Consider the following 27357-nt stretch of genomic DNA (forward strand, 5'->3'; position numbering starts at 1 on the left):
TGCTTTGGGCTCTCACCCTCCCTTCCAGGCTGCTCTTGGTTTCTGATAAAATAAATGAACCTCTCCCTACCAAGATGCTGCATAAATCCTGGTCACATTAAGGTTGGCTCTCATCCCACGCAGACAAATGCCAATACCAGCAAGGCCGCTGTGGTCACCACTGAGGCTTTTCCAAACAAGCCTAAAGGTGTTTGCTCATCAAAGCCGAAACCTCCAGCGAGGCCCTGCTGTAGCACTGGAAACACATGTTTCCTCATATTTAGCACACCCAAAACGTTGAAACTTAACCAAAGTAAACTTGGAAATGGAAAGGGAAAACGTTCAAGGTTTGATGCTGAAATGAACTGTCCTGAAGTTACTGCTTCATATTTTATGAAGACATAGATTGTCCTGTCTGTTGACAGTGCAATTATGCCACCGGTAGGTATATATATCTCATAAAACTCACCGGTTTCTATCTAGACCTTCCAGTACTTGCTCTAACCTCAAAGACAATGTATCTGACCTGAAAAAAAACAACCCATACATTAAGAAAAGAAGGTAGAATCAAATAGCTGAATATTGAAGTGGACTGACAGAATTGCATCAAAAAGAACTGCTATTCACCTGGCCCTGCTTCGGGCACCAAACTCCAGCCAATCAACCCCCAAGCACTAGAACTGAGGATTCCTGCACTTGAGATCCATCATTTACTAACAATAAGAATATATGTACACCTTAAACAGCAGCTCGTTTGGCTGCATCCTTACACAGCGCAGAAAAAGATCTGTTGATGGAAATAATTGATAGCTATATGCCCAGATCCAGCCAGGAATGGATTTTTTGCTTAGTGATTCAAAGGAGGAACAGGAAGGTATTCATGAGAATGATGCAAAACACCAAGGCGAAAAGAGCTTCACCAAGTCGTCTTTCAAGTTTCTGTGCTGTTACTTTTGAACCTTACATTTGCCTGTATCTACGCACCACCTGCAAGCAGAGTCAGCACCTCCTCGCCCAGCTGTAGCTCAGTGCCCCTCTCACATCGATATCGTGTAGAAAATACAATGCAAAGGGGATGGATCTCACCTACAGTCTTCCACGGGTACTGTCACTAGCAGGCAGAATGCCTGTCGGGTGCCGTATAAAGAACAGAATCTCCCTCCATCTCACCGAGGAAAAAAAAAAAAGTTTACGTTACACTCACACACGAACCTTGCCTGTCAGAATATTAAAACTATAGAGCCTATAGGACCCATGTTATACTGCAGGGGAAAAAACCAAAACCAACCAACCTTTAAACCTCACCAGTATTTTAAAGAATGTGTTTTTCATAAATAAATCATAATTTTAAATTAAATCATCCATTCTAATTACTCAGAACTATGGTTATTTATTGAGGGGAGTGGCACGCTGGCCACATGAATGTGGTTGAGGATCACACAAAAAGCTGTAACGCAATTTACAGTTTTTGCTGTTGGTATTGACATCAGCGGAAAAGACCTAGGAGAGCCAAAAGTCTAGAAATGTCTTTTGTCTTTTTTTCTACCATTCTTTAACAGATATGTCACTAAGATTCTCTCCTACAGCTCAGGCAGTTCCACTTTGGTTTTCTGTGGTTAATTACAGCGGAAGAAATCTTGCAAAATACACTGGCAAGTATCTAAAAATCTTGGTGACTCACAATGAACGTAAAAGTTTGACCAGTTCCCTTCACTTACTGATTCATTAAAAATAACAGTAAAGAATGGACATGGATAGTTCTGGGCAGCAAAAATAGTTTAAATATGACTTTGATTAAATGGTTAGAAGTGATGACTGCACCTAAGTACTCTGAAATACTGGTGATAAGATGTTTGACATTGCCTCCCACAGAACTGGTTACAAAACACGTACCAGCGAGATATACATGGAGTTAGTGCCAGCAGAGATTTATGATAAACAATTTATCTGCAGAGTTAAGGTTATAAAAGGACTCTCTGCATCGTTCCTTTCACTGGTAACAGGCAAGTCTTCAGTGTTCAGCAGTTCCACACTCCTTACTGCCATTATATACCCTTATAACCTGATATATATTTGTTTATGTATATATAGATATATATACACACCGTTTGTCTCTTACAATCAGTCTTGTCCAGCAGCTGTACAATGGTACTCAGTAGCATCAAGGTCCACCAGCCACAGTATTTACATCCAGCTTTTCAGTTATTATTCTATCTTATAAATAAAGATATCTGAATAGGATGGTGCAAGACAATAAACCCACCTCTTTTGTAGAAAATTTACCTATTTTGCTTCAGCAGCTATTGTTGATAAAGCACGCTGGTTTTCCAGGGATTTTTTTTTTAGCAGAGGAAAGCTATTTTTTGGTGACAAGGGTTGATGCCTGTTTCTTTCCCCAGGTTATTAGCAGGCATGCAGAGTGGTCCTGGATGAGCTGTGTCGTGCAAGAGGGAAGGGCGATAAACTTGCAGAAATACCTTGTGTAAACAGTGTATTTTCTCCACAGTTTTCTCTTGACCAAGTTGGTAGAAATAAGAATTTCAAACAGCGTACACTAGATAAATAAATAAGAGCATTGTTCACATTTGTCTGCAAAACATGTTGCAAAATGCATTTAAAATGCAATTTCTCTGTTGAAGGAACACCAGCAGTTTATGTTTGTTATTTCAGAAAATTCTCAATGAAACTGTCAGTTCCAAGAGGAGGCTGAAGAAATCTGTTTCAGACTCACAAAAATGACTGAACCAACAGTTTTTAATTAAATCTCAAATGACTGTAACTGTGTTTCGCTCAGTAGTCAGCACCCCATTCCATGCAGATACAGTTGGTTATAGGTAATAAGATTACTTCTGGGTTACCGCCTGTAGCCTCTAAAATACTGCCAAGAGTGAATACGCAACATGTTCTAGGGTTAAGGAAGCCTAACACGGTGCCAACATCATACTGTGACATTGCCTGCAGAGTGTGAAAGGATTATATCCTGTCTTAACATACCATTTCACCCATGCCAGAAAATGGAAAAGACTCTAATCACCGAGTAAGTATGCAAGTCACTAAATATAAATCTAAACCGGTTTCTACTGCTATAATATCAAGTTTCCCTCAAGAGCAGCTCTCCTCTGAACAGTGGCTCTGAAAAGTTTGCGCTGTAGGTTTGCATATTTATGGCAGCTTGGTAATTTCCAGATGAAATCAAATCACACTAGAAGTAAAGAAGTAGAAGGCTGGTGTTGGTTCATTCTTGGTTGGTTTTTTTTTGTTTTTTTTTTTAATAGAAGCCGTGCAAACTTACTCCAGTTCTGGATTCCTTCCAAGTCACGCATTACTAAACAACAAAGATTTGGCAGCCAGATTTTACCGCTAATTTTTTTCTTCTGGCTGAGTTCTGAGTCAGAACTGAATCCTACCTCAGCTCTCCTGGTAGAATCCTCAGCTCTCTGTAGAATTTACAGAGGGAAAAGTAGGTCATGAAAGATAAAAACAGCCAAAACCAGGGCAAAACTGTGGCCCTACCAAAGCAAATGGCAAAGAGCTAATGTTACTGGGGCAGAGGATTCGCTGGTCACATGCAAGGACTACATGGCCCAAGAGCAGCTCCAGTGACTCACAATGAGGCCATTTTTGTACATTACAGCACAGTCTTGTACTTACTATTAAAATTTTAAAATTCAGTATCTGAAGTCATGCAGGGCTGCCTTTTCCCTCTCCCTTCTCAAAGGGATGACTCGTAGCACTACAGAGACCTCATGACAAACCGTGCTTAATTGCACTGCAGCCCAGGATGACTCCGGCAGATCCCGAAAGCTGTCCTAAGGAGTCAGGCAGCCGCGTACCCCCAGGCTAAAGAGATAAAGCCAGATCATTTAGGATCTTCTCACAAATGTGCAGGGTACGGGATAGTGGGTTCACCGCGGCAAAGGACAGAGCAATGGCAGTGCATCACACGGGCAACTGCAACGCCAGGGAAATACCGCAGCAACCAGCTTAGAGCTGTAGTCACGCCTCGTGCAAAGCAATTCAGCAGAAGAGAACGACAGCTCTCTGGAGGACTGCTGAGGTTTACCAACCTCAGATCATGTTAAAAAAAAATAATTATTATTACTAAAACAAGACAGAAAAGAGTAGATTTTGTATGCCTTTTTGTACTGGCAAAAATATTTGGATAGGGTACGTCACTCTCTGCATCTTGATTTACTTAAAGTGTAAATGTGGTGACCTTTAAAAACTTGAAAAAAATGTGCTAGAGAAGTTTTATTGTTAAATCATAAAATGATCAAAAATATGATTGGGAAGAAGAAAAGAGACATCTTTTTCTCTAAGTAACCATTAATGCTCATGCCCTTTAATTCTAGTTATAATTCTTAAAGTCTTTTAATTTTCTGCTTAAACCCATCTAATCAATGTTACAATGTTCTTCTGCATTTTTTTGATTTCAAGAATTAATTAAGTTAATGTTCTTCAAAAAAGGTGCAAATTTGTACTCAGTTATACTGTAGCTGCTTCTGATAACATCATTTCATTTTCTTCTGACCTCTGATCAGAAAAACAATTTTAAACAATGCCAAAGAATATATATTATAGCACACAAAAAAGCAATCATAATTAGAAACTAGAGATTTAAGACCTCCAAAATAAATCAGACATTTTTCCATTTAACAGTGAATCAAAATATTGTTTCCCAATCAAACTTTAAAGTCGAGTTGAAATACCCTCAATAGTTTGTGCTTCTTCCCAGAAATATTTAAGATACCCACAAAAGAAGTTAAAAAACTCAACAGCTGCAGCAGAACACAATGGCTGAAAAAGAAACCACAAGATCATGTCTGAATGGAAGAGGGAAAGGCAAACTAATGAATAGGCAGAATAAAGACAGAATAGATAGAATAAAGATTACTGGTAACCTGAAAAGACAAATATGCTAGAAGATATCTATTGACAGATGAAGCTTGCTAGTAAATTAAGATTGACAGTAAATGAAGATTGATAGTAAAGAAAGAAATCTCAATAAAGGTGTTTTCAGTCTTTGTGAAGTTTTCAAGGAGGCTATAGATTTTTCTCATGTGCAAATTCCACGTTTTCCCTACCCAACACTTAGAATCCAAATTCTGTTCTGATAATCAGCGAGGTACTTACAAGTATGAAGAAAAATTTGCAATTGTTAATTTCAGAAAGATTAACCGAGATACTGTTCCATGGGATAGGTCCAAAATGGATTTTGGATCTTTCAGCACTAATCCAAAATGCTACTATTTTCTCACTTCAGAAGAGGTTTTCTGGGTGTGTCTCAGCTGATCTTTGAGTCCAGGTCAACCGTAAAGGGATAGTCCTGCTCCCAGCCTCTTACTCCAGCTGCATCTCCCCACTACTTTCCTCCAGCAGCTGTAACATTTCTCCAACCCCTTCCAAGAGCCAGTTAAGTTCACTAAACCAGCAGGAAACTAACACAGGGGAAAAAAAAAAAAAAAAAAAAAGAACCATTTGCTACCAGTTTCTGACCTCAAGCAGAATCAACTCATGAAGAGGAAAAGACGAGTTTTCACACCAGCTGGAGAAGAAGATGCGGTAGGGACAGGTCTCTGGTGGCCCCTCTGGCATAGAGGAGGGCAGAGGAGGGAGGCCGTCACCATGGCACTGCTCACCACACTGCTCACCTCGCCCAGGCGAATATTGGATGTATGGGGAAGAACCTCTGCAGCAGGACACCACCGCCCTGACCCTGTACGTGAGTCTATCTCCATATCCCGCTCTCCATCTGGCTGTAGTGCAGGCTGGCACTCAGACACAAGAGAACTATAATTTAAGGACAATTTCACATGACACGTTCTTGGCGATACGTATTTCATCCTTGCATTGTAGCAAATCTGCTTGATGTTTGGCAATTTTTTCCTTCTGTTTGTTTTTTTAACACAATGTAAAAACACAGTTGTTGGGCCAGCTCTGCCACCCAAGGGAAACCTCCTCTCTGAAGCCATCCCTGAAACAAACTGTTTCTCACTTCAGAGATACAGGCAGCTGTTCTTTGACCTCAGTGAACCAAGGACTCAGGCACCAAAATACAGACAGGCCAAATGTAAACAATAAATTTGGTATTAATTAAAATATCGATAGTAATAACCGTAACTTACAGTAACATTTATCATTTTCATGGTCTTTTTTTCATCTAAAGTTTTACAGTTCTTTATAGAAACTCTTAAAGACCATGAAGAACAGCCAGATCCTTGTGCAAATTATGGGAGCTCACAAACACACAGAATGCCACAAAATTCAAAATCTAATTTCAGATATGAGCTGTTAAGTGACTCCGGAACAAGTAAGAGACATGAGAAACGACACGGCTTGCAACCCAATACTCAGGCAAGTTATGCCAGTAAGAGGAGGAAGAACTGCATATTACTTGAGACTTTTCCCCTGTATGTCCACTATCACCACTGACAGGCGGTGCTCGTATTTGGATTTTCTTTCTAGGTGAGGGTGACGGAGGAAGGAGTATGGCAGTGTGGCAGTAGTCAGGGATCCAGGAAATAGCAGGTGTTTGATCAGGGACAGCTTTGAGGTGGAAAAGGCAGACGTACCGAGTGGGGGGATGAGGGAAAGAAGTCATGCCTACGAGCAGGTGGTCCCCAGGGCCTGTCAAGTGACTGGATGGATGTGGACGTGATTGACAGCTTCTGTGCTGGCTGTCAGGGGGGCTTGCTTCAGCTTAAGGAAGTTGCCAGGGACATATGGCAGGAAAGGGATAGCCAAATTTTAGGAGCACGTTGACAATGTAGTCTATAAAAATACCTTCCCTGGAGCTTCTGGTGCCTGGAGGAGCGGCAGGAGGGGAGCGGAGAGGGCAGAATACCTCCCACCTCAGCACCCTGAGCACAGCACGAGACCTAGGTGAGCTCCCAAGGGAGGGAAAACAAGCTGCTTGTTCCCAGCATCACAGCAGTGACTGTCCTGCTCGCAGGGCAGCCCACACACACCCACGCCCCACGGCCACTGCAGTTGAGGTCTGCAAAAGATCCTCACCCTGTGATTAAAAGGCACCCGAGATAAGCCTGTTGCTAGCAGGAAGGCAGCCGGAGCAGAGGTTTCCTGCTCTCAGGGAGCCTTGAGAAACCGGCATCAGGGCTGAAAATCTCCATCTCAATGGGCAGGCAACTCTGGTAACGCTGCAGAAAATCTGGTGGGGCAGAGCACCTGTGTGGGGCACAGCCTTTGCATGAGATGCCACACTTGCATGGGACACAGTGCTTGCATTGGACGCGGTGCTTGTATGGGATGCAGCCATTGCATGGGATGCAGCCCTTGCACGGCACACAGTGCTTGCACTGGATGCAGCCCTTGCATGGGACACAACCCTTGCATGAGACACAGCCCCACACTCCCTCCAACCCGCATGGACATTAACAGTTGGACTGGATGATCTCAAAGGTCTTTTCCAACCTAAAGGATTCGATGATTCTATGATTGCATGACACAAAGCAGGCTCTGAGCTGGTGCCTTGCCACAGCTGCAAGCCGGCCTGGGGAAATGAAAGGCGTCCTGGCCTGCAGCCAACCTCAGAGCAGTCCTGCAAACAGCACAGCATCCACGCATGCTGCACTGAAACTCCCATGGAAGTAGAGACCCACAGAGTTTCCTATTTCTTTTAATTAATAGAATTTGCCTACAGGCATTTTGGAAGTATTGAGACAACCATTGTTACTCATGTTCCCACACTTTCCCTTCTGCTAATTCTCTGCTGTTGCAAAACTCAGAGGCAATGACACAAAACAATGTAAGTTTAAAAAACTTAAAGAATGTCATCATTTGTCCCAGAAGCTGGCTCAGGCCTCTCTCAGCCTCTGTGCAGATAGCACCTCAAAGCTTGCAAATGTCTCCACAGAGGCCAGCACTGAACTGGCTGCTGACAGACAAAAATGCATGTTATTTCAATATATATTCTGCATAGATTTTGAATGTGTTATCAATCACACGGAAGATAACACCCAAACAAACAAGAAACAGGTTTAGTGATAAACCCTCTCAGAAGATATTATCTTCCAGATGTTAAATAAACATCTCAATGTTTGGCCAAACTTAACGAAGACATAGCTAAGACGTATATTTTGAAATGAAAAGAAATACTTACATTAGCTTGATTACTGTGATCTCAGTGGATGACTTCCATATGACTGTGACAATCCTGTGAATACAGAGATTATCTTGCAGGGATGGATTATATTATTACGGTCCATTAGGTTCATCTTCTAAGTCTCACCGTTTTAACGGCACATTTAACATCAAGCAAATATGGGGGGCAAATACCAGTTTTCTCACTCCTTTTTCAGCATTTTGGATCCCCAGCCTAAATTTATCCAAGACCAGTCTCAGAAAATTCATATTCAAGTTAAACGAGACTCAAGGATTAATTTCACTAGTGCAAAGAAAGCTATCGCATGGCCCTACCAATAAAACCTCTTAACACACATACTGGGATATTTCACCACCAAAGCACAGAAGCTGATAGAGGAGCAGTGGCTCAGCCTGATAGATTTATTGTAATTCTGCTGTTAAGAACTGAAGGGTCTTTCCACCCATAAATGCTGGTTAAAATATTAACTACAAAGAAATGGAGAGAAGAGCCTCTGTAGAGCTGAGCACCACAGCAAAGAACCCCGCTGCCCTCCAAAGCTGCTGGCAGACAACGGGGGAGCAATCTACCAAGTTTCTCCCCTATAGGGTGTTGTAAAAATATTTCCTCCAGTTTCACTCCATGAGAAAGTCAGTTGAAGTCCCCAAGTCTCTCCTGGTTTCTTGCCAAAGCCATGTGAAAATACAATTGTTGCCTGATTTCAACATATAATATGACACAGACTTGATAAATACCGGGCTCAAGTTCATAGGCTTTAGAAAACAGTTGCGTTACATGTTTAAAGGGCTTGATCCTGTTCCAGCAAAAGTCAATGGACGTTCGCTCATCTACCACAGGACGAGGTCGCATAGCCTTGAAGGAATCCAGCCTTGCCATTATAAAACACTGTCTCTGTCTCTCACAGACAGAAATGTTACAGGCTCATGGAAAAGCCTGCGTGCTGGACAGAATGCAAATCAGTTACTCGGTGCAAGACCATTTTATAGCACAGTGAAAAATATCTAATTCCATTTTGATTTGGTTTGGGTTTGTCTGGCTTACCACTGCTTGGATTAAACATTCCCACCGTTTTCACTGTACTGGTTCTTAATGTCCTGCAGCTGGATCTGCTGGGAAGGGCTGGCCAGCCCATGCACCCAAACATAAGGTAACAAAAGCAACTTCTGGAGATAGGCTCAGGTGCTAGCAACGTGGCCTCTGCCGTTTGTGTTGGGCTGTACTTGCGGGGATAGTTTTAAAAGTTTAAAAAACAGATGCCATCTTGAACTGAAGCTAGTCTGAGCTCATGACAGGTTTTATTCTGTAATGTAAACCCATCACACACAAAAAAATTAATGTTAGGCTAATATGTGTTGTGGAATTCCTTTATGAAGTTTCTCCTAATGGGATAGACAAAACTTCTCTTGGTCCTGAACATTTATGGCATCTATGTCAAGTTAGTCCAAATTCAAAGGTTACTGTGCTGTGTCCTCATAATTAAGAAATTAAGGCCAGGTCAGATGGGGCTTTGAGCCTGGTCTAGGGGAAGGTACATTGCTTCCTAAAGGTGGCGATATAAAAAATATGAAGATGGTTTTCCAGAGTCCAGAATACCCGAGTCGTGCATTATAAATGCAGTTCTCCAGGTGCCATGAAAGCAAGGGCAGCCTTTGCAAATACAGCAGGAGGGGAAAACATCTTTATGTAACTAGGGGTGTATGATGTGGATCTACTGAAAATAAACTTACGTTCCAAACTTGACATCTTACTTCTACATTATCTTGTAAGTCACAGCACAGAACCGAAGAACTGCTATCCAGTGAGTAACAGAGGTGTAATCTGGTCCTCAAAGAGAAAAAGAGAAGCGTGCAGATGTTGATAGGTCAGCATATTGCCACTTGGAAGTTACTCAGCAGATATTCCTGTTCCTTCTTTAAACAGAAGTCCAACAAACCCTGAGTTTCCAATAACAAATGTCATCCTCTGAGAGAAATCTCTTCCTCCTACCACTGTACAATCCATAAATTTGACAGGAAATCAAACACTACCATGGCAAGAGCATTTTAAAGAAAATCCCTATTGAATTCTCTAAAAAACTAAAGAGAATACCACAAGAATCAAAAATCCCTAGCCTGAATTTCTTTTTAAAACGTGCAATCTTCTAATGGTTTCTTTCCAAAATCAGAAACATCTTTATTAATTAATCAGCTATTTCTCATCCATTAGCACTCCCCTCCCCCAGTAACAATGAGGACACCTAGCATTATGGGGATAAATTTTGCTTTCCAAAGTGCCCTGACTCTCCCACTGTGCAAGTCTGTCCGAACATCTCAGCCTGGGAGGTATCCTACAGGAACCGCAGTTTTACAGATCTGACCATCCTGAGATTTTCTCCTCCTCTGAGAGTTGACACTTGACTCCTTGACACTTCAGACAAGAAGCAGTTGCAGAGATCTCAGCAGAACTATCCAACAGGTCACAACTGTAGCAGGCAGGTGCACAGCCCCGTCCTCAGGAAGAGCCAAGGGGTTTTTTACAATCCTGCAGATTCTCAGAGACCCAAAGGATGATACCAAGGACACAACTTCTGGCCACACCCATTTAGGGAAGTAGCAAGAATCAACACTTTTTAAATAAAACCCAAGTCACCAGATCCTCTACACATGACGTAGATGCCAATATCCCTCAAAGTCAGGGGGATCTCAGAGTCCCCTTCACAGCAAAGTGCCCAAGTCACTGTATCACCGACCTGGTGGTGAAAGGACTTTCTGTGTTTTTCCTTGTCTGTTGTGCTGCCATACAACAAGATCAGAGGAGTCATGGGACCAAAAAGAGAAAGGTTACAAAGAAAACTGACCCTGCAACAGCCTGTCTTCCATAGCAAGTCCTGGAGTCTGACCTTGCTGCCAAGACTTGATGCATTTAATATCAATTAACATCAAAAAGTTCTTAAACCTGAAGTTTGAAGTCCAGTCTGGACTTTCCTGTTGTGCCCACACATGGTACAGATTAAGCCACAGTCACTTTTTTTTTTTTTTTTTTAAGATCTCTGGTGCAATACATCTTGCATTAATTCCCACACAGTGGTAAACTTCCAACTAAAGCTCTAGGGGATGAACCTACCCCATCTGGCCTACAGCCCACTGCTCTGACCACTCATTCTGAAGATGCGCAACGTGGTGGTGACCTCCACGAAGACAAGAACAACCTGGGTTACCTGCTTCTTGGCCAAATTTCTCTAAAGCCTGGCTATAGGGTATAGAGAAAGCAGCACCACAACCATCTCTTCTATCAGTAACATTTAAAAAAAAAAAAAAAAAAAAAAAAAAGGAGAGTTACGGCAAGCAAATTCTGCAGGGACCAAGGCCTGCCAGCATGTGGGAGGATGTGCTCTGCGGATCTACGTGCCGTTCCTCTTCCTTTCTGGCTTCCAGCGAGAGCCAGACATCTCGCAGTCAGGCTGAGGCAGCTGGGCACACAGGGAAGCTGAAAAACAGTGCAATTTCTGAGCAAAGGGGGGATGGCCAGTACATTTTCATTACTTCCACAGTTGAGCTGATATTTTGGTAGTGCAGGTTTGGATTTAGGCACTGAAGTCTGCCTCACTGCTAAATCCCTTTTTGGATTTGGCCTTAAAACCTTATGTTCAGCAGCATTTATTTTATCTTCGAGACTTAGAACACAAGGAGAATTTGGCTTGACTATTTTCTTTCTTCATTCACACTAGGAATCCTGTGAATTCATGTGGATGGATATATGATAATAATCTCTCCTTTAGATTTACCATTATAGGACACTGAAGCTGCACAACCACACAGAGCACAAAGTAAGCGATTAGCAGTTAAGGATGTAAAATGTATCTCCAGATTTCTTGGTTTTCACTGTAATATTTAACTAGACTTTTGGTAGCAGAATGTAAGCTCTTTTAAAAATAGTTTAGACAAGCCATTTTGCAGAAAATTGTAAAGCATATTAGCTAGTGAATAAAAAATAACAGAAAAATGTCTTTTCCAAGCTATGTGCTTACTGAAGTCATGGCTGTGAGACCTGTAACTCGGTCTCAAAAGACTTAAGCAAATTATACGTGGGCCAGCAAATTCTGTCTAATAGGCATGTCTCTGTTCTGTTTCATACTTTTCTTTTTAATTCATTGCATAAGTGTAACAGAGCAGAAGCTAATGTTATATGCTTCCTTCATTTAAGTGCTCATTAAAGAGCAAGAAAAATTCAGACTAAAAATACATTTCTAAAACTAACTGGGTAGTAAATATTTACTGGCAGAGCTTTATGCCATGGCTGCAGAAAAAACAGACATGAAATTAGGACCACCTTGTTGATTAGAATACCTTTTCTAAAAGCTTTTGAGTGAAATAAGTAATTATAAATCTGTAAGTATTTGCATTTAGTCACTGTATAAAAAAACATACCATTTTCTACAGCATGGAGCTGCAACTGGAGCATGCATCCAATTGTGGCTGTTATTCTGCAGGAATCTTTACATATTACAAGGACAGGCAAGAATATACATTTTTAGTGAATTTAAATGACTTTTGTTTTTAGAAAAACTGTCATAGATTTTCACCAAAGCGTAGTATGACAAAATAAATATAGTATGTTCAGCACTTTCAGAAAATACTGCAATTTAGTGTCCTCAAGACAGATAAAGAGTAAAGTAAAAGGTAATTAAGAGATGAGTGGACAAATACTGTAAGAGATGGGTAAAGATAAAACAAGTTTCTGAAGAGAGATGGAAAGTCTCTTCAGTGAAGTGATGTCGTTCAAGAAGAGAGTACCAGATGGCAAACTGGCAGAGTGTGCTCCTCTGCCAAAACGAGTGTGTCAGTAGAAGGAGAAAAGTAGAATTAGATGAACGGAAGGAGATAAGAAGTGATTTGATTTGGAACCACTAGAGCTGTCAGAAGATGAGGAGGAGTTTGGCTGAACTTTGTGAAAGTGAGAAGCATCCTGCAAAGCAGGGCAACGAGTTTACGCTCCTTCAGTAAAATCTAGTGCTGTGTGTGCTCCCAAGGTAATCAGAACGTGCTTAGCTGCCAGAGCTACATCTAGTTGGAGGGGCATAGGAGAGTATGTCCTGCTTCGTAACGTGGCTGCTTAACTCGCATGTGCTCTGAATGAGCATGGTGTAATTGCAGCTGCCGGTGCAGGTACCGTTCCCCATCCTTTCCTGTGCTATGTAAGTTAGGAAAGCCACAACAGGACGAAATGCTTCCCTACATGTGGCAGGAGACAGTGATGTGAAAGAAAACGGCACTGAGGTCAGGGCAACACAGTGACAGACAGTTCTGCAAAAAGTCATCCGTATTCTTCAATTACAAACCGAGACCCTCGCACCAACGAATCAAAAATAACTGCAGCTATAAACTAGATCTTTCTTTGCCCTCATTGCTGATCTAAATACATAGGCTAAATCTGGTATAGAGAACATAGTCATTGAGCTCAAGACAGAGGAGAACCGCATCAATGCAATTCAACCAACGTGATGCCACCCGTGCCAGTTAGTACAGAAGCCACTCGAGTCATACTCCAACACACACCGTCTTCCCTGTCCCTGAGCATCAACAGCCTATGAAACGTGTGGGTATGTGCCCTCCCACTTCATCTCACTTACTAATCTCTTGCCAATATTAGATAGCATTGGGCATTTAATAGGCATATTAATAGATGCAATGGGCATTAATAGATATTAATAGACTGTGTATACATGAAGCTTATGAACTGGAACAAACAAAATCTTAATAAGGTTTCCTGGAAGAAAGTACAGACTAAGAATATTAAATATTAAAAAATAATTAAGTGATGGTCCAGTGCTACATTCTCAACTGCTTGAAATAAACATATATGCAACTTTTAGAAAACTGTATCATGTTTATATTTAGAAACATAGAATCACTTTGGTTGGAAAAGACCTTTATGATCACTGAGTCAAACAATTAACACAGCCCTACTATAAGTCCACCACTAAGCCATGTCCCTGAGTGACACAAAATTTGAATTTTCTTATTCTTCTAAATGGTGATTGCTTATTCTAAATAAAAGGTAGTTCAAAGAATTTTTTAAAAGAAAAAAATTCCCTTTTGAGATGTCATAAGATTAATAAACTGCCTCATAAGAGTAATTTGATGAAAAAGATCTAGTTAGAAAGGGAGTAAGATCAATGGTGAAAGTGTAATATATAAATCTTAAAACAAATTTTAGTAGATGTTGATAGAAATTATGTTTGAAATATTACAAAATCTCCTTTCTGCTATACGTTGATAGATATGCCTGACCTTACCCAAACTGCAGCCCTTACCAAAAGATCCCAATTTACATTTGTCTGATGATGCTGTTTATTTTAGCTTGGTTTACATTCTGTATTTTCTCCAGTCAGTCTTTACTTTGACCTTCTGGCCTTTGCTAATGGGCTTTATTTTTGCTGCAGCCCTTTGCTAGAGTAACGCATCTCTCAGGAACCTCTTCATAGCTGTTCCTGTAAGTGGCTGATTGCTGCCTTCCCCCGCTGCAAAATGGCACATGGCTTGAAGGAAAGCTGTGTGCCTGGCTACTCTGCAGGCTTCAAGGAGGCCCTTTTCAACGTGAATAAAGTGAGAGAAATGGCAACGAGAAGAATGAAGGCAAATATTACTCAACAAAGGCTCGCACCAGAGCTCAGACAGCAAGGCCAGTCTCCTTCTGCCTCTAGAAATGCAAGAAAACCTCTACTCACCACTTGTACCTATGGCTAACACTCGGCGTAGAGGCATGCAGTGTTTCAAACCTGCTTTTCTAAGGTTTATTGCTACAATCCCATTTACATAATGCTGCGCTGAAACTGATAATTACAGCTAGTTTAGAACAGCAGGATCAAATCCTCACTTGAAACCATCCCAGTTTTCATGTTGAAAGAAATAATGAACTCTCTAAAACATAAATCATTTTAATAAAAAAAAAACATTCCACCTTACTTTTAGTTAGTATGAAACTCATGTATGTGTGTGCCATATTACCAACTGATTTATAACCCAACAGTCTTTGGTTCATTTACTAATTCATTACTAATGTCAGAATGTTCCAAATTTCATTTCACCTGGAAAACAACACTGTGAGGCAACAAGCAATAAGCAGTTCAGCTCTTTGGGATAAATACCAGTATGTGCATGCTGTGGCTCCTGCTTCGCTGAAGTTATTACTGTCGCCAAGTTTGAATGTGGATCTTACTCAGAGCATTTTTTCAAAAAGTGAAAAACATACCTTCTCTCCCCTCAGGAAAACCTCAAGTCTTTTTCTTAGCTCTGTTTCAGACCATGCAAGTTCATACATAGTATGCATCTGAAAGATCTAGAAACAAAAGCCTTTAATCAGTATTATTGTAGATGACAGAGTAAAGATTTCTTTAATTAATGGTCCTTTCTGGCAACCTATGCCACTGTAAAATTAGCTCCAAATTTGATCTGCCATGTCTATGGGCTCCAGTTCAAAAATCTATGAAGTGTGGAGTATTTTACAAGCTCCTGCAGCAACACAGAAAAGCAGGTGGTTGGACACAGTATGAGAAGAAAATAAAGGCACCCATTTATCTAGAATAATTTGCAACCCACCAGGAGAGCTCAGATACCAAAGGAGTGACAACTCCAGGATATCCATCTAGCAGCACAGCTATAGACTGATGTGATTTCCACAAGAAATCTGCAAAACAATTAGACCGCCAAGGAGAGAGAGATGTGCATGGCGTGCACACTCTACTGCATCCATTACTTACAGGTCTGTATCCAATTCTGTATGAATTTTCGTTATCACATAACCTTCATTTTCTTGCCAGGTTTTCATCAAGCTCTCTGCTTTTGACATTGTTACTAAGTCTGTCAGCAACTCTGCAATAGTTAAGTTACTAATTAATTGCCTTACATGCCTGAGTAGCAAGGAAAGCATCACCCAGGCTGGCTTTGTTTATATTGTGGAAAATACAGCCGCGGTCTGAAAGGAGCGTTAGTGCTCAGCAGAAGCTGCTGTCCACATACGGACCAGGCACTGCTCTGGGAGGGAAAGCCTTCAGGAGGGCAAGCTGCTCCCTGTCTTCCCCAAATAATTTCCTATCCACAGAAGCCTGTTCAAAAAGTCCAGAGCCGCTGAAATCATTGAACTCCTGGGTTCCTCCTTTGCGAGGCACCGTAAGGGCAGAGATCTCTGGGGATGCCAAGGCTGTGGGGCAAGATGGGGTGTATTTGCCTGTTCCTGTTCCCCATCTCCTAGGCTGAGGACCAGATGCTGCCAGCCCATCCATCCCATTCTGGAGGTTTGTGGGTTTAAGTTTTTCTGTTTCAAACAACACAGCTGCCTGGGGTTTGTTCTGATGCTTTTCTCCAATATTACGTTTTCCCCCATGAAATAAAGCATTTTTCCTGCCTCAAATAGCACTTTGAAAAGCTAAATTTAGGCTGCCCCCAATACAGATTCACACATCACTATTACTCTTTTACATGCTGTGCAGGTGTCTTCACAGGGTTATTAGTCAACAAGATGGGACCTCAAAGCGGCTGTTTGAAATCTGTGACATCGTTCTCCAGAAATCACTAGGTACAGATGCAGGTGCAGATGCAAGTCCATCAGGCACAACTGAAAAGTCCTTCAAGGCTTATAAAACATGCAGTACATCTGTTCCTAACATGGCTTCGTGGCTTTGTTTCTGCATCTGTGTAAAACCACACAACAACAAGGCACAGATCTATTTTATTTTTCTAGGCACACTTTTTTGTTGTTGTTGTTGGCTTGGAATCTGTTGTAGGGCTGGGTTTTTTTTCCCTTTTCTTTTCTTTTTTTCTTTTTTTTTTTTTTTTTTTTTAAAGTAGTTCTGAACCGAAAATCAATCTACACTGATCTATCGTTTGGTCTTCTGAGCAACTTGGCTTGACAGTTCACCATTCGCCCGGTGTAACTTATAACTTCTTAAGGGCAGATTGTTCTCAGACTACTTAAAATTCATTACATGAGACAGGGGGTCTACTCCACGCTTTGCTCCAATGCGAAACATCACATGGAAGTTGTGCTTTTGGGCTTCTGTATTTTCTTCTAATAACGGAACCTTGCAGGTGGATTTGGGGCAGAAGATTTACGTTATTTCTAGCCCCTCCGTGAGATTGGCCATCCCTGCTTTGCTCTACTTCTGTTTCTCACTAGGTTCCTACTATTATAAGCTGCCACCTCTCTGCTGTACTATTTTTCCGTTTTAATGCAAGCAGTTTGTTTCAAGGCAGATAATGGGAGTAGGAAGTCAAAACACCACGCTTTGGCCTCACCACTTGTAAGATCTTGGATGTGTCTTTCACCTCTCTATCACTTATTTTACGTATCTGTAATAATGCAAGTAATGATGCTTTCATTGCTCTGCAAACGCAGCCAAGAAGCAGTGCAGAGGAAATAAAGGTTACTTCTAGGAGTTTCTGCCCGATGTGGAGAGCAATACTTCTCTGTCACTCCCAAGTCCCTCCCCAAGCTGCCTCTCAGCAGGAGGGACAGCAAATATCTTGTGTTATGGGACACGTTCCCTGAAGGATATGATCAAAAGTTCAGTGAACATAAACTTCAGCAGGTTCATTAATGATTAGTTAGTTTAATGTCCTTAATATGCTAAATGAACAAGTAGGTCATTGATACAGCCTCAAGTGACTGACTTGGCATAAGCAAACAACATTCATTTCAGCACAATGAAATTTAGGGGGTACTTCTACGAACAAAGAATGCAGTCCATATTTATAGGGTGGGGGGTTCCTAGGAAACAGCGCCTCTGAGAACAGTCTGCCAGATACTGTGGGCGTAAAGCTGAATAGGAGCTCCCAGTTCAGTGCTCTCTCTGAAAAGACCATCCCTCTGGTTTTGAATGCATAAGAAGAGAACATCCTTTGTAAACCAGGACTCTTTCCCACCATCAGGTCTGACCTGGCCATGTCTCCTGAAGAAATTATACAGTGAAGCAATTAGCAGAATAAATGCATCAAGAGCATGACTTGTGTTTGTTGGTTTTGTTTTTTTTAAAACCCACCTTCTAGAGGCTATTCTTATCACAGTTTTAAAAAAAATTGCTTTCTTAATATAAAAACCACTTATAAGACGAGAGTAGCACACAAAAGAAAAAAATCATGGAAATGAAGCAATGATACAATTTATCTATAATTAGAAATACTTATGCTAACATTTTTTCATATATCTTGAAGAATAACAGAGATTGTAATCAACAATCTGGTTCAAATGAAGATAGCTTTATGCTATCTAGTAATTTTTCATACTCCATGAGATTAGCTTTATTTCTCCCTGTTCAAAACCTTGCTATAGGCTTAAGATAATTTCTTCACTTCAATAAACTCAGTTCATTTTTTTAACGAGGATTCCCATATAACTCTCTGCTTTTCCTACTACATATCAGAGGATGAAAAAAAGCATCTAGATCATACTTTGTGATTACTAATGTTTAGAAAGCTGAATATACATCCTTTGAGTTGATGAAAACTAGTTTTTTCTGCATTGCTAAATAGACTGAGACCTCAGTCATTAAAGTATAAGAAACCAAGGATTAAATACGCTCCTATATACAGATCCATCTATCAAACCTACCTGCCTACATACGTACACACACATACAATGGATTTCAGACTCGCATGCTAGTGCTAACAAGTTTTGTAGCCAATCCACATTCCATCTAAAAGAGTTAGTTTTATAGATCACCATCCAGTGTCCCCTCTTAGGAATTTAGTTTTCAATTAAATCTAAGTACTTTGAAATTCCTTGGCTCTTTTAAAAAAGAGCAAACTTTCCTCAAAGACGGCTGCCAGACTGGTTTACATTACTTATATGAAATGGCACATTTGGGACTTTTGTCATGGTGCTCTGAAACACAATATGCTGTTCTGTAAGGCCTTGGGTGCGGAAATAAGGGGTTGAGAGCCAAGATAATGTACTCGGGGAATTTGGCAGGATACAAAGATGTAGGAAAAACAAAGCAGATGTAGGGGATGCAGGATAATACTGGACGCAGGGTCTTGTCGTTTAAACTCGATACGATTTTCAAACAAAATTTGCCATCAGCTCTAAAGGGCCCAGGATGTGAGCAGACTTACTTTGAGTGTAACATGCCAGTGAAAAAGAAGACAAAAAAATAAAAGCACATATTCAGTACCCATTGATAACAAAGGCTTATATACTACTTCAGTTATTAATCACGTTTGGTACTTAAACAGAAGTTTGGATCACTTCCTTAATTTTGTTAATACCCAAGTTTTTGTAGTCTTACGTATTTATGTTTCATTTTGAGAGTAAAATATTGTAATAATAATAATAAAGAAATCACTTCAAAGGTTAGCAGGCATTGCTATCTTGGACTCACATGAGAGCACATCATTTTTCCAGTCCCTTATTAAAAATATTTTTAAAACAAAAAAAGTCCCTTAAGAAAATGCATTGTTCAACATTCAGAAAATGAAAAATCTCTCTGGCATTAAAAAGCCAACATCTTTACCTGATGAAACTCCACTGTTTTCTCTGTTCCTCGGAACAAACTGATGCAATAAACTGCACTGGATTGAGAGCATAAATATTACACAGACTTTCATTCACTTTCAACTTCTTGAGCTTCTCTTTTCCCCTGGGTCTAAAGGAAAAATCTCCTTTCTTATGTGAGGAATTGCACAGGTAGCATCTCCCCCCTCTCCCTGGAAATGGTCCCTGCTCTTAGAAAGTTCTCGAATTAAATATTTGTCACAGCTGTTCAGCAGACACAGTATGTCTGCTGTCTACCCTGGAGTGAAAACAAATCGCAGCCAGTTTGCTGGTCACACGTTCCAACTGGGATTTTGCCATCTGTCATTGTGTTTGCAGAGCTATTTAGATTTCCAGTTCATACCAAACAAATTCCACCTCCAGTACCAGGAGGACTTCAAAAGGCGGCCGGAGAGATCATGTAGATGGGGAAACGTGCCCGAGAGTCGGGGGACCTGCATCTGTTCACAGCTTTAAATATTGTTCGGCATAATTGCATTAAAGGCTCCTAGAGCGGGGTGGGATCATCGTTACCAGATACAACAGCGCAATAAAAGTAAAAACACCCTCGCCCGATCATTTCCTGGGCTATTAGCAGTCTATTCTCTGTTTAGGTATGTTAAATTGTGTTAGGCAAGATCACAGTTTTATGTGCAGTGTAAAATTCTAATAAAAACATACTGATCTTAAATGCTATTAGTTAAAGGTATTTTTAGTTAATTACGCTTGAATGTGGAGAAGCTCAAAACATTTTACAGACATCTAAAGTCTCTAAGGGTTTGAGTGTGAAAGAGATTAAAAACTGGGTTTTTTTCCTCATTCCTAGAGCTCTCTCAATGACACTTTGTGCTCTAGACAGTGCCTGTGGACCTGGGCAGAGGAGAATTTAGGGGTTTTTGACAAAAAGAAAAGAGTTTGATTTGATACCTATTTAACGTTACCAGCTCTCGCTGAAGAGGGAAATTCAGCCCTTGGTTGTTCCTCCTCCTCCCCCAAAAGCAAAGCCTGCACGGAGCTGCCAACTCTCATTCTTTCAGAATGAGGCACTCTCATTTATTGTCTCAATTTCAATCTGCCTGAGGCCGAAAACAAAGACAGAGACCATTGATTTCAAGCGGATATTTAGAAACACATTCGGATTCTTTCTAAGTCTATTAGATGATCATAAATTGGCAACTCAATAAATTTCCTGCTGGGGACTAGGTTGTTGCACCAAAACCTCACACTTCCTTCACCCAAACTTTCAAAATCTTTGACCAAACAGTATGTCAAAGGGGGTGGCAATGAGTGGCAAGTGGAATGAGGAAAGCTCCCTGCCCTTACAGCAAACTCCAAAACGTCCCATCAAGTAAAGGGAATGACCTCAAAAATGTAAAATGTTCCTAATTATATTTTGAAGCCACTTCCCCTGCAAAAAGCTTGGCCTTGAAACTCGTCAGGAAGCAAAAAGCAGAACAAAATAATAAATTTGGATACACCAGAGACAGAGCTTCTGACCATTTAAATACTTTGATGTGTACACAAACAAGTGGCATGCAGATGCTTGGCTTTTTCACTTGCCAGCTAGCTTGGAGCAGATGGTTTTGAAGGAGGATTCCAAAACTGCTGCACATAAGGACAGAGATCCCTAGAGGTGCTAATAATACTAATTTTCCTCCATAAGATGCTGTGCTTCAGCCACAACAACTGCTCCCAAGGCTGTTTGATCAATAACTTTACATCTAAGAAACATTTAAAATCTAGGATGCAAAGCAGCTTCTGCGCGGGCAGCTGGCCCATATTTAAAATGTGCCCCCAAAAAATGCACCAGTACAACAGGCCTGGAGAAGGGAGCTGCATTGTAAGACAAAGTATACTTTGAGATAGCATCAATTTAACAAACACAGAGTCAAAAAAAGCCACGAAAATGAAGAAACAAACAACAAAAACAATCAACAGAAAAAATACAAGCATTTTGAGAAGCAGCACCAAACCACCACACTCCATATTTTGTCCATCTATTAAGAAGACTGCAAATATATATAATATATATTTTATTTATATATACAAATAGAATATATATTTTACATATAAACATGTATAATATATATAATATATTAATATATATTTATATAGTATATAATATATATATATAGTATAAAATATATATAAAGTTTCTCTTTATATAGTGTGGCTGCTAAGAGAGAAGCACCAGCAAATGATTACGGAGCACCTTCAGCGACTACAGCCAATGGCACACTTGTGTTGTAAGAGAAGAAAGAAAAGCAGTTTAACAACCAGTCATACTTACCTTTCTCTTGGCAACTCAATTCTAACAGTGTTTTCAAATCTGCAGCTGGGTGAGCGTCAAGTCGGAGGAGACCCCAGCAATATCACATCTATCCCCCCGGTGCAAGCAGAAGGCTCTTTGCAAGGCAGCACCTCCCCAGCTCCTCACCAAAACCCATGAGGAGGCTGTGGGGAAAGATGCTACAGCCAGAGCAGGGTTTATAGCCAGCTGATACCCTGCTGCTTTGTAGGACACACGGTGACATCAGGTACCCAAACCGATCCAGCCCTGCTCTCGGTCCCAAGTACCAGCTGGGCATGTAAACCTGGACACAAACCACAAACCCGCATGTGGATACTTCATACATATCACACACAAAAGCAAGGAAATAAGAGGTATTTCACATGTTATTCAAGTACTACAAGCGTTTTTCTTTGCTATATTAATCATGTTTACTATAGCAATGCCAAAACAGCCAGCCACGTACAGACTCATTTGATTACATTGAGGCACAGATAGTCCCCTGCTTATTTGCTAAGCAGATGCAGCTCATGCTCTTCCTGTTCATATTTGATCATTTCTTCAAATAACAGTTATAACTGAGAAAAGAATGGAGAAAACATTGTGACACATTTTCGTGTTCTGGATTAACTGAAAAACATAATCTGATATTCAAGTTGTGCTGTCGAGGAGTGATTTGACACATAACTTGCATCTAAGTGTTTTACTTCCTGCCTGGATGAGTGAGCAAACATTTCTAAGTGGACATAATCACATACAAATGCAATCCACTGCTGTGCAAAGGCTATCAGGCACAAATCACATTGTACTGCCTTGTGGCACTGATGATTCCCACCCAAGGACGTACTTGAAATGCAGTATGTTTAAATAAATGCAAGTTAATTTTCCACCAAAATTTATGACTGTACATTTTGAAAGTATTAGTATGCACAGAAAGTGGTCAACAGAGTGCTCAGAGCCCACCACGAGAGCACCAGATAAGTTACGCATCAGATACATATCATCTGTATCTTTTTGGTATTTATTCAAACAAAACTATACTGATGACAGCAACAGGGAAGATCTGATTTCAACAGATGACAAACCCATTCCAAAAGAGTTGATACTGTGATTAAAATAGTATTTAAAATAATATTAAAAAAAAAAAAAAGAAAACCAAAAATCAGCTTAAGATTTATGTTACAGCTTATTCTGAGCTTTTTCCTTTCGCACATTAATCAAGCTAAAAGCAGGGCAAGAATCATTGTTTGCATAAGCTGAGTCAAACAAATTTTAGTAGTTTCTGTTGAAAGCAAAAAAACATTTTGCAGGAACTGAAGCGAAAACATAATACATGCAAAAAAAACCCCAGAACCAAACACCAAAAACCCCAACCAAAAAAAACCCAATTAGATTCCTTTGTCCCTAGCATATGGTATAGAGGTATATGCTATGTACTAATGTCTTTTCAGTGCTATTTTAAGATCCTATGAGGCTGCAATCTGAGCAGAGTGGTGACAGATACACAGGCACAACTGGGTTACATTCATCATGTATGCGACTTGATAACTCCCAGCAGAAAGGAACTTCACAGACAGGATAATAAACTTCCCTCTCCAGCCCTAAAGTCTGTGCTCCTAACATCTTCTGGAAAACAAGAGGGCAGAAGAAATGTTTAGTGGACACAAAAGTTCACAGTGAAAAACTGACCAGTTCATTGGCACTTCATAAACTGGGATGTGACAAAAGGATCAGTGACAAATTACATTATAAGATGCCTCTTTACCTTTTTGCAGACTTTTTTCCTGTAATCAGTTTATGTATTCAGGTTTAAATATTCAGCTTTTTCAGGCATTAATATATATGCTTTAGTCTAAACTTAGTTTAAACTTTAATTGGCGGAGAAAATGTATCGAAGCCTCTTAGCACCAGCATTACTTCTAACTGTTCATAGCTCGCACCGGTTTGACAGTACAGCAATATAAATATCTAAGGTATGCCACTGCCACAAAAGAACACAGGACATTTTAAAGAAGCAACTTCAAAGCCTCGTAAAAACCTGCAAAGAAACCTGAGTTCCTCTGAAAACCACGGCAAAATTCCCAGGGATTTCAACAGGGATGGGATTTCATCGTGATTTTAGCAGATGAGCTCAGAGGCTGAGCTATATATTCTGTTGGCTAATAACCTGCTGGACAGACCTAATTTTGTTGTGGCAAATTTATCTTTGATAGAAGGAGAGGTCAGGTTCTCAGCAATGGCAAGAGGACTGCAAGTAGCAATGGGCTTGCTGGTCTTTTCTTTATGAGGGGTACACCACAGTTTCTACATTATTCCTTCTCCTGATTACCTTGGCAAAGACAAAACTTTCCCCTGCTCCCTTGTCATTTGCACAACCCATCACAGGTCTCCATCTCTTTGGTAAGGAACACATTAGAAAGCAAAATAAATAGATCTTATTTCATCCTTAAACGTTTGGGTTTAAATACGTTTAGACCTCAGAGCACTGGAATGTCATCCAGCTTACAGGAGCTTACAGCAGAGGAGAGGGAGAATATCTGCAGCTTGGGGATGATCAAGTAACAGAGGGAGCGGCAGAAGGGAGCCTCATTCTTCCATGCCCCTCGCAGGCTACTGACACGCTATCAGCTACCTGACTGTGCTGATGCATGGGGAACAAAATTCCAACCTTACTTCCCAAGGTCTGGCAGCATGTGCCGTGTACGGAACAGGTTCTGTCCCTCCCAGAGCAGCAGCTGGGCTCTGACACATTGCGATGGGATTTCATGGTCCACAGACAAGGTTGTGGAGACGAACATAAGGAAGGATTGCACCCCGCCAGGTACTGAGCACTGCTGCTCCCATTGGGTTCAACACAGGATAAGAACATCAGCAGGACTGCATGTAAAAGTTTAATAACATTCACAGATAAATTTGCGTAATATTTCATATACAGTAAGAATGCATAAATCCCATTTGCTTCTATTAAACAACTTGATAATTATTCTGTCTGATACAAGCTTGAGAACATACTCCCCAGGGAACAGCTACTATCAGCCAGGATGCCCCTGTGCTGTGTACATGAGCCTTTTTTAGATTTGTAAGCAAATCTAAAAAAAAAGTCAAAATGTGAACTGATACTCAGTATACGAGTTCAGAGGAACAGAACTGCTCTTTTATTTGTAAATGCGAAACCCTGCTTTATCTGTTATTGATGCCAGCGAGTCGCTATCTGCGCATCCGTTTTATAAAAACATCACAACTTTAATTGCAAAATAATCTTTTAAAAGGCAGGGTTATTATGACTGCTGAGTTATCTCTCTCACTTCAGCTCCTTAGAGGGTACTTTCTGGAACAATTTGCATGGCAGTCAAAGCATGCAAAAATTTATAAATACCAACACAGATGCCAACATGTCGGGAGAAATGTAGTTACAACATTTGAAAGCTAGGAAGAAATTAATGTTGATCCTGATTGGAACAGTCACTGTATTTGCAGTGTCTAGTAATTAAAAAAAAACCCAACAACAATATAAATTTGGTTTGTAGAAAATATTCCATCCCCCCAATTCTGTTTCTTGGCCCTTCTTGGCCCCAGCATGCCAGTGTTACAGGAAGAAAAGAACAGTTTATTTAAAACAGTTCCAGGATTTAAGACTGAGCTGACATAACTAATTTTTCCATCCAAACATTGCAGGCTCCGTTGGAGGCATCAGCTCCAAATAAGACATCCTGGATGTTAGGCCCACGCTGTCTAGGAGCAGACAGCACTCCTGCTAGTACTGGTGATTGCACAAATAACCACACGCTGAAGGAAAGCAGATCCTCTCCCTAGGACGGAATGGTGCGGCTGCCTTGGTTGTTTTAGACTTTAAATACGACATGCTGTACCTGAGGCTGTGGGAGCTCGCTGGTACATAAACAGACGTCTGTCAGGGTATGCAGGTGGAAGGCAAGGAAAATTTTCTGTGCGGCAATTCAGCCAAAATAATTCAAATACTTCATAGCTATTAATTAATTTCTGAAAAGAACACCAAGTGGTGGGAAAAGTGATGAACTGAGACGAAGCTATGGGATTTACTTACAGAGCCCAAGGCAAACTTTGGTTAAGAGTCCCTTACAAGGCAGAGAAAAATCCAGCATCATGCAGAATCAAGCTACTGTCCCAAAATAAGTGCAGCCCTGCCTGCCTAGCGCTCTCCTCTGTTTAACCAAGTTCTAGTTCTAAACCCTCCCATGTGAACTTAGAGAACTCTTTACCTTGCTTATGCATCAAAGCCAAAGCAAGGACACTTAAGAGTCACACAGTCGCGCACCTGGGAAACGAATCGTGAGTCCTGACCCCTGATTTCTTCCCAGACGGGTGAAGCACTCCCACTGGCCATGGTCCGATATTCCTCCTCCTAGCTGAGCCAGTGGGAGCTTCGACGCTGGTCCCGCAGCCCCAAAGACCTCTCACAACGATGGCAATGCTGTTCTGCCATAACGCAACACCACATGCTGGGTAAAGTTGGCCAGACCCCGTCTCCCACTACATCAAACACCAAAGCAGAACCAATAGTTTGCCTTTTTTCATTAATTCAGTCCTCATTGTCTGCAATGAGTGGTGGGCGTGGACGACAGCTGAGCCAGAGGAGTGTCAGGACACATCAGGACACATTAAGACTACTTAGAATCCAAGCCTCCAGGACTTTGTTTTGCTGAGTGGATAGCAAAGGTTAAAACTTAGACTTGCTTCTAATTACGTATTATCCATCCAATAGAAGTCACCTGGGTTAAACAGAAAAAAAGAGTTGCCAAACACAGAAATTCAAACACAGAGTTCTTTTCCTCTATCCACTTCATTTTTGCTGTCCACACAGTCCCTCTCCAATCTTAAATGCAGCTTTCATGGCACGTGTTAAGAGGTGGTTCTGATTTATTGGATTAAAGCAAAAAAGCATCAAACCCTCTCTGCTTTGACAAATGGTTTTGTGTCTTTTGGAAAACCTGTAAGTTTAGGTGCAAATACTTTGAAAACATTCTGATGAACAGATTTAGATAACATACCATTCTGCATAGCAGGCTGAGATATAGTATCTATTTTCTCTCTTGCCTGTGAGAACTGTTAAGAAAGTTAAATTAAAAAAAAACAGCTGATAAACAGCTTAAATTAGATTTGCAATCTTAGCCACACTTGGAGCTCAGACCTTTGAAAACCTCACAAATGTAAATTGCTTTGATATTTTGCCCTGGCTGAGGGCAGGCAGGGACATCAGCTGGTAGCATCCTACAGCCTTGCTGGGACCCACAGCCCCAGACTGGGCTGAAAGAGGGTCCTGGGCCTTGGGCAGCAGCTGGAAGGAGGCTGCTCAGGGCCCTTAGGACTTATTAGCGTTAGTGATAGCATTATTTCCCTTTAAGAGATAAGGCCTTGAGCTGGCATACTTGTCAACTGGTTATCACACTGGCAGGAGAAGACAGATCAGAGGACAGTTCCACAT

The 27357-nt window shown here is 40.9% G+C and overlaps 1 protein-coding gene across 1 annotated transcript in view; it reads right to left on the reverse strand.

Moving 5' to 3' along the window:
* The window catches only part of LOC308068823 (uncharacterized protein), a 225603-nt gene that overhangs the window by 135530 nt on the left and 62716 nt on the right, over positions 1 to 27357 (reverse strand). The window contains exon 2 of the mRNA XM_080400113.1: positions 15332 to 15418. Coding sequence (XP_080256239.1) covers positions 15332 to 15418 — 87 coding nt within the window. The remainder of the gene's footprint in view (positions 1 to 15331; positions 15419 to 27357) is intronic.

Source organism: Falco punctatus, assembly GCF_963210335.1.
Source record: "Falco punctatus genome assembly, chromosome: 8".
Classification (NCBI taxonomy): domain Eukaryota; kingdom Metazoa; phylum Chordata; class Aves; order Falconiformes; family Falconidae; genus Falco; species Falco punctatus.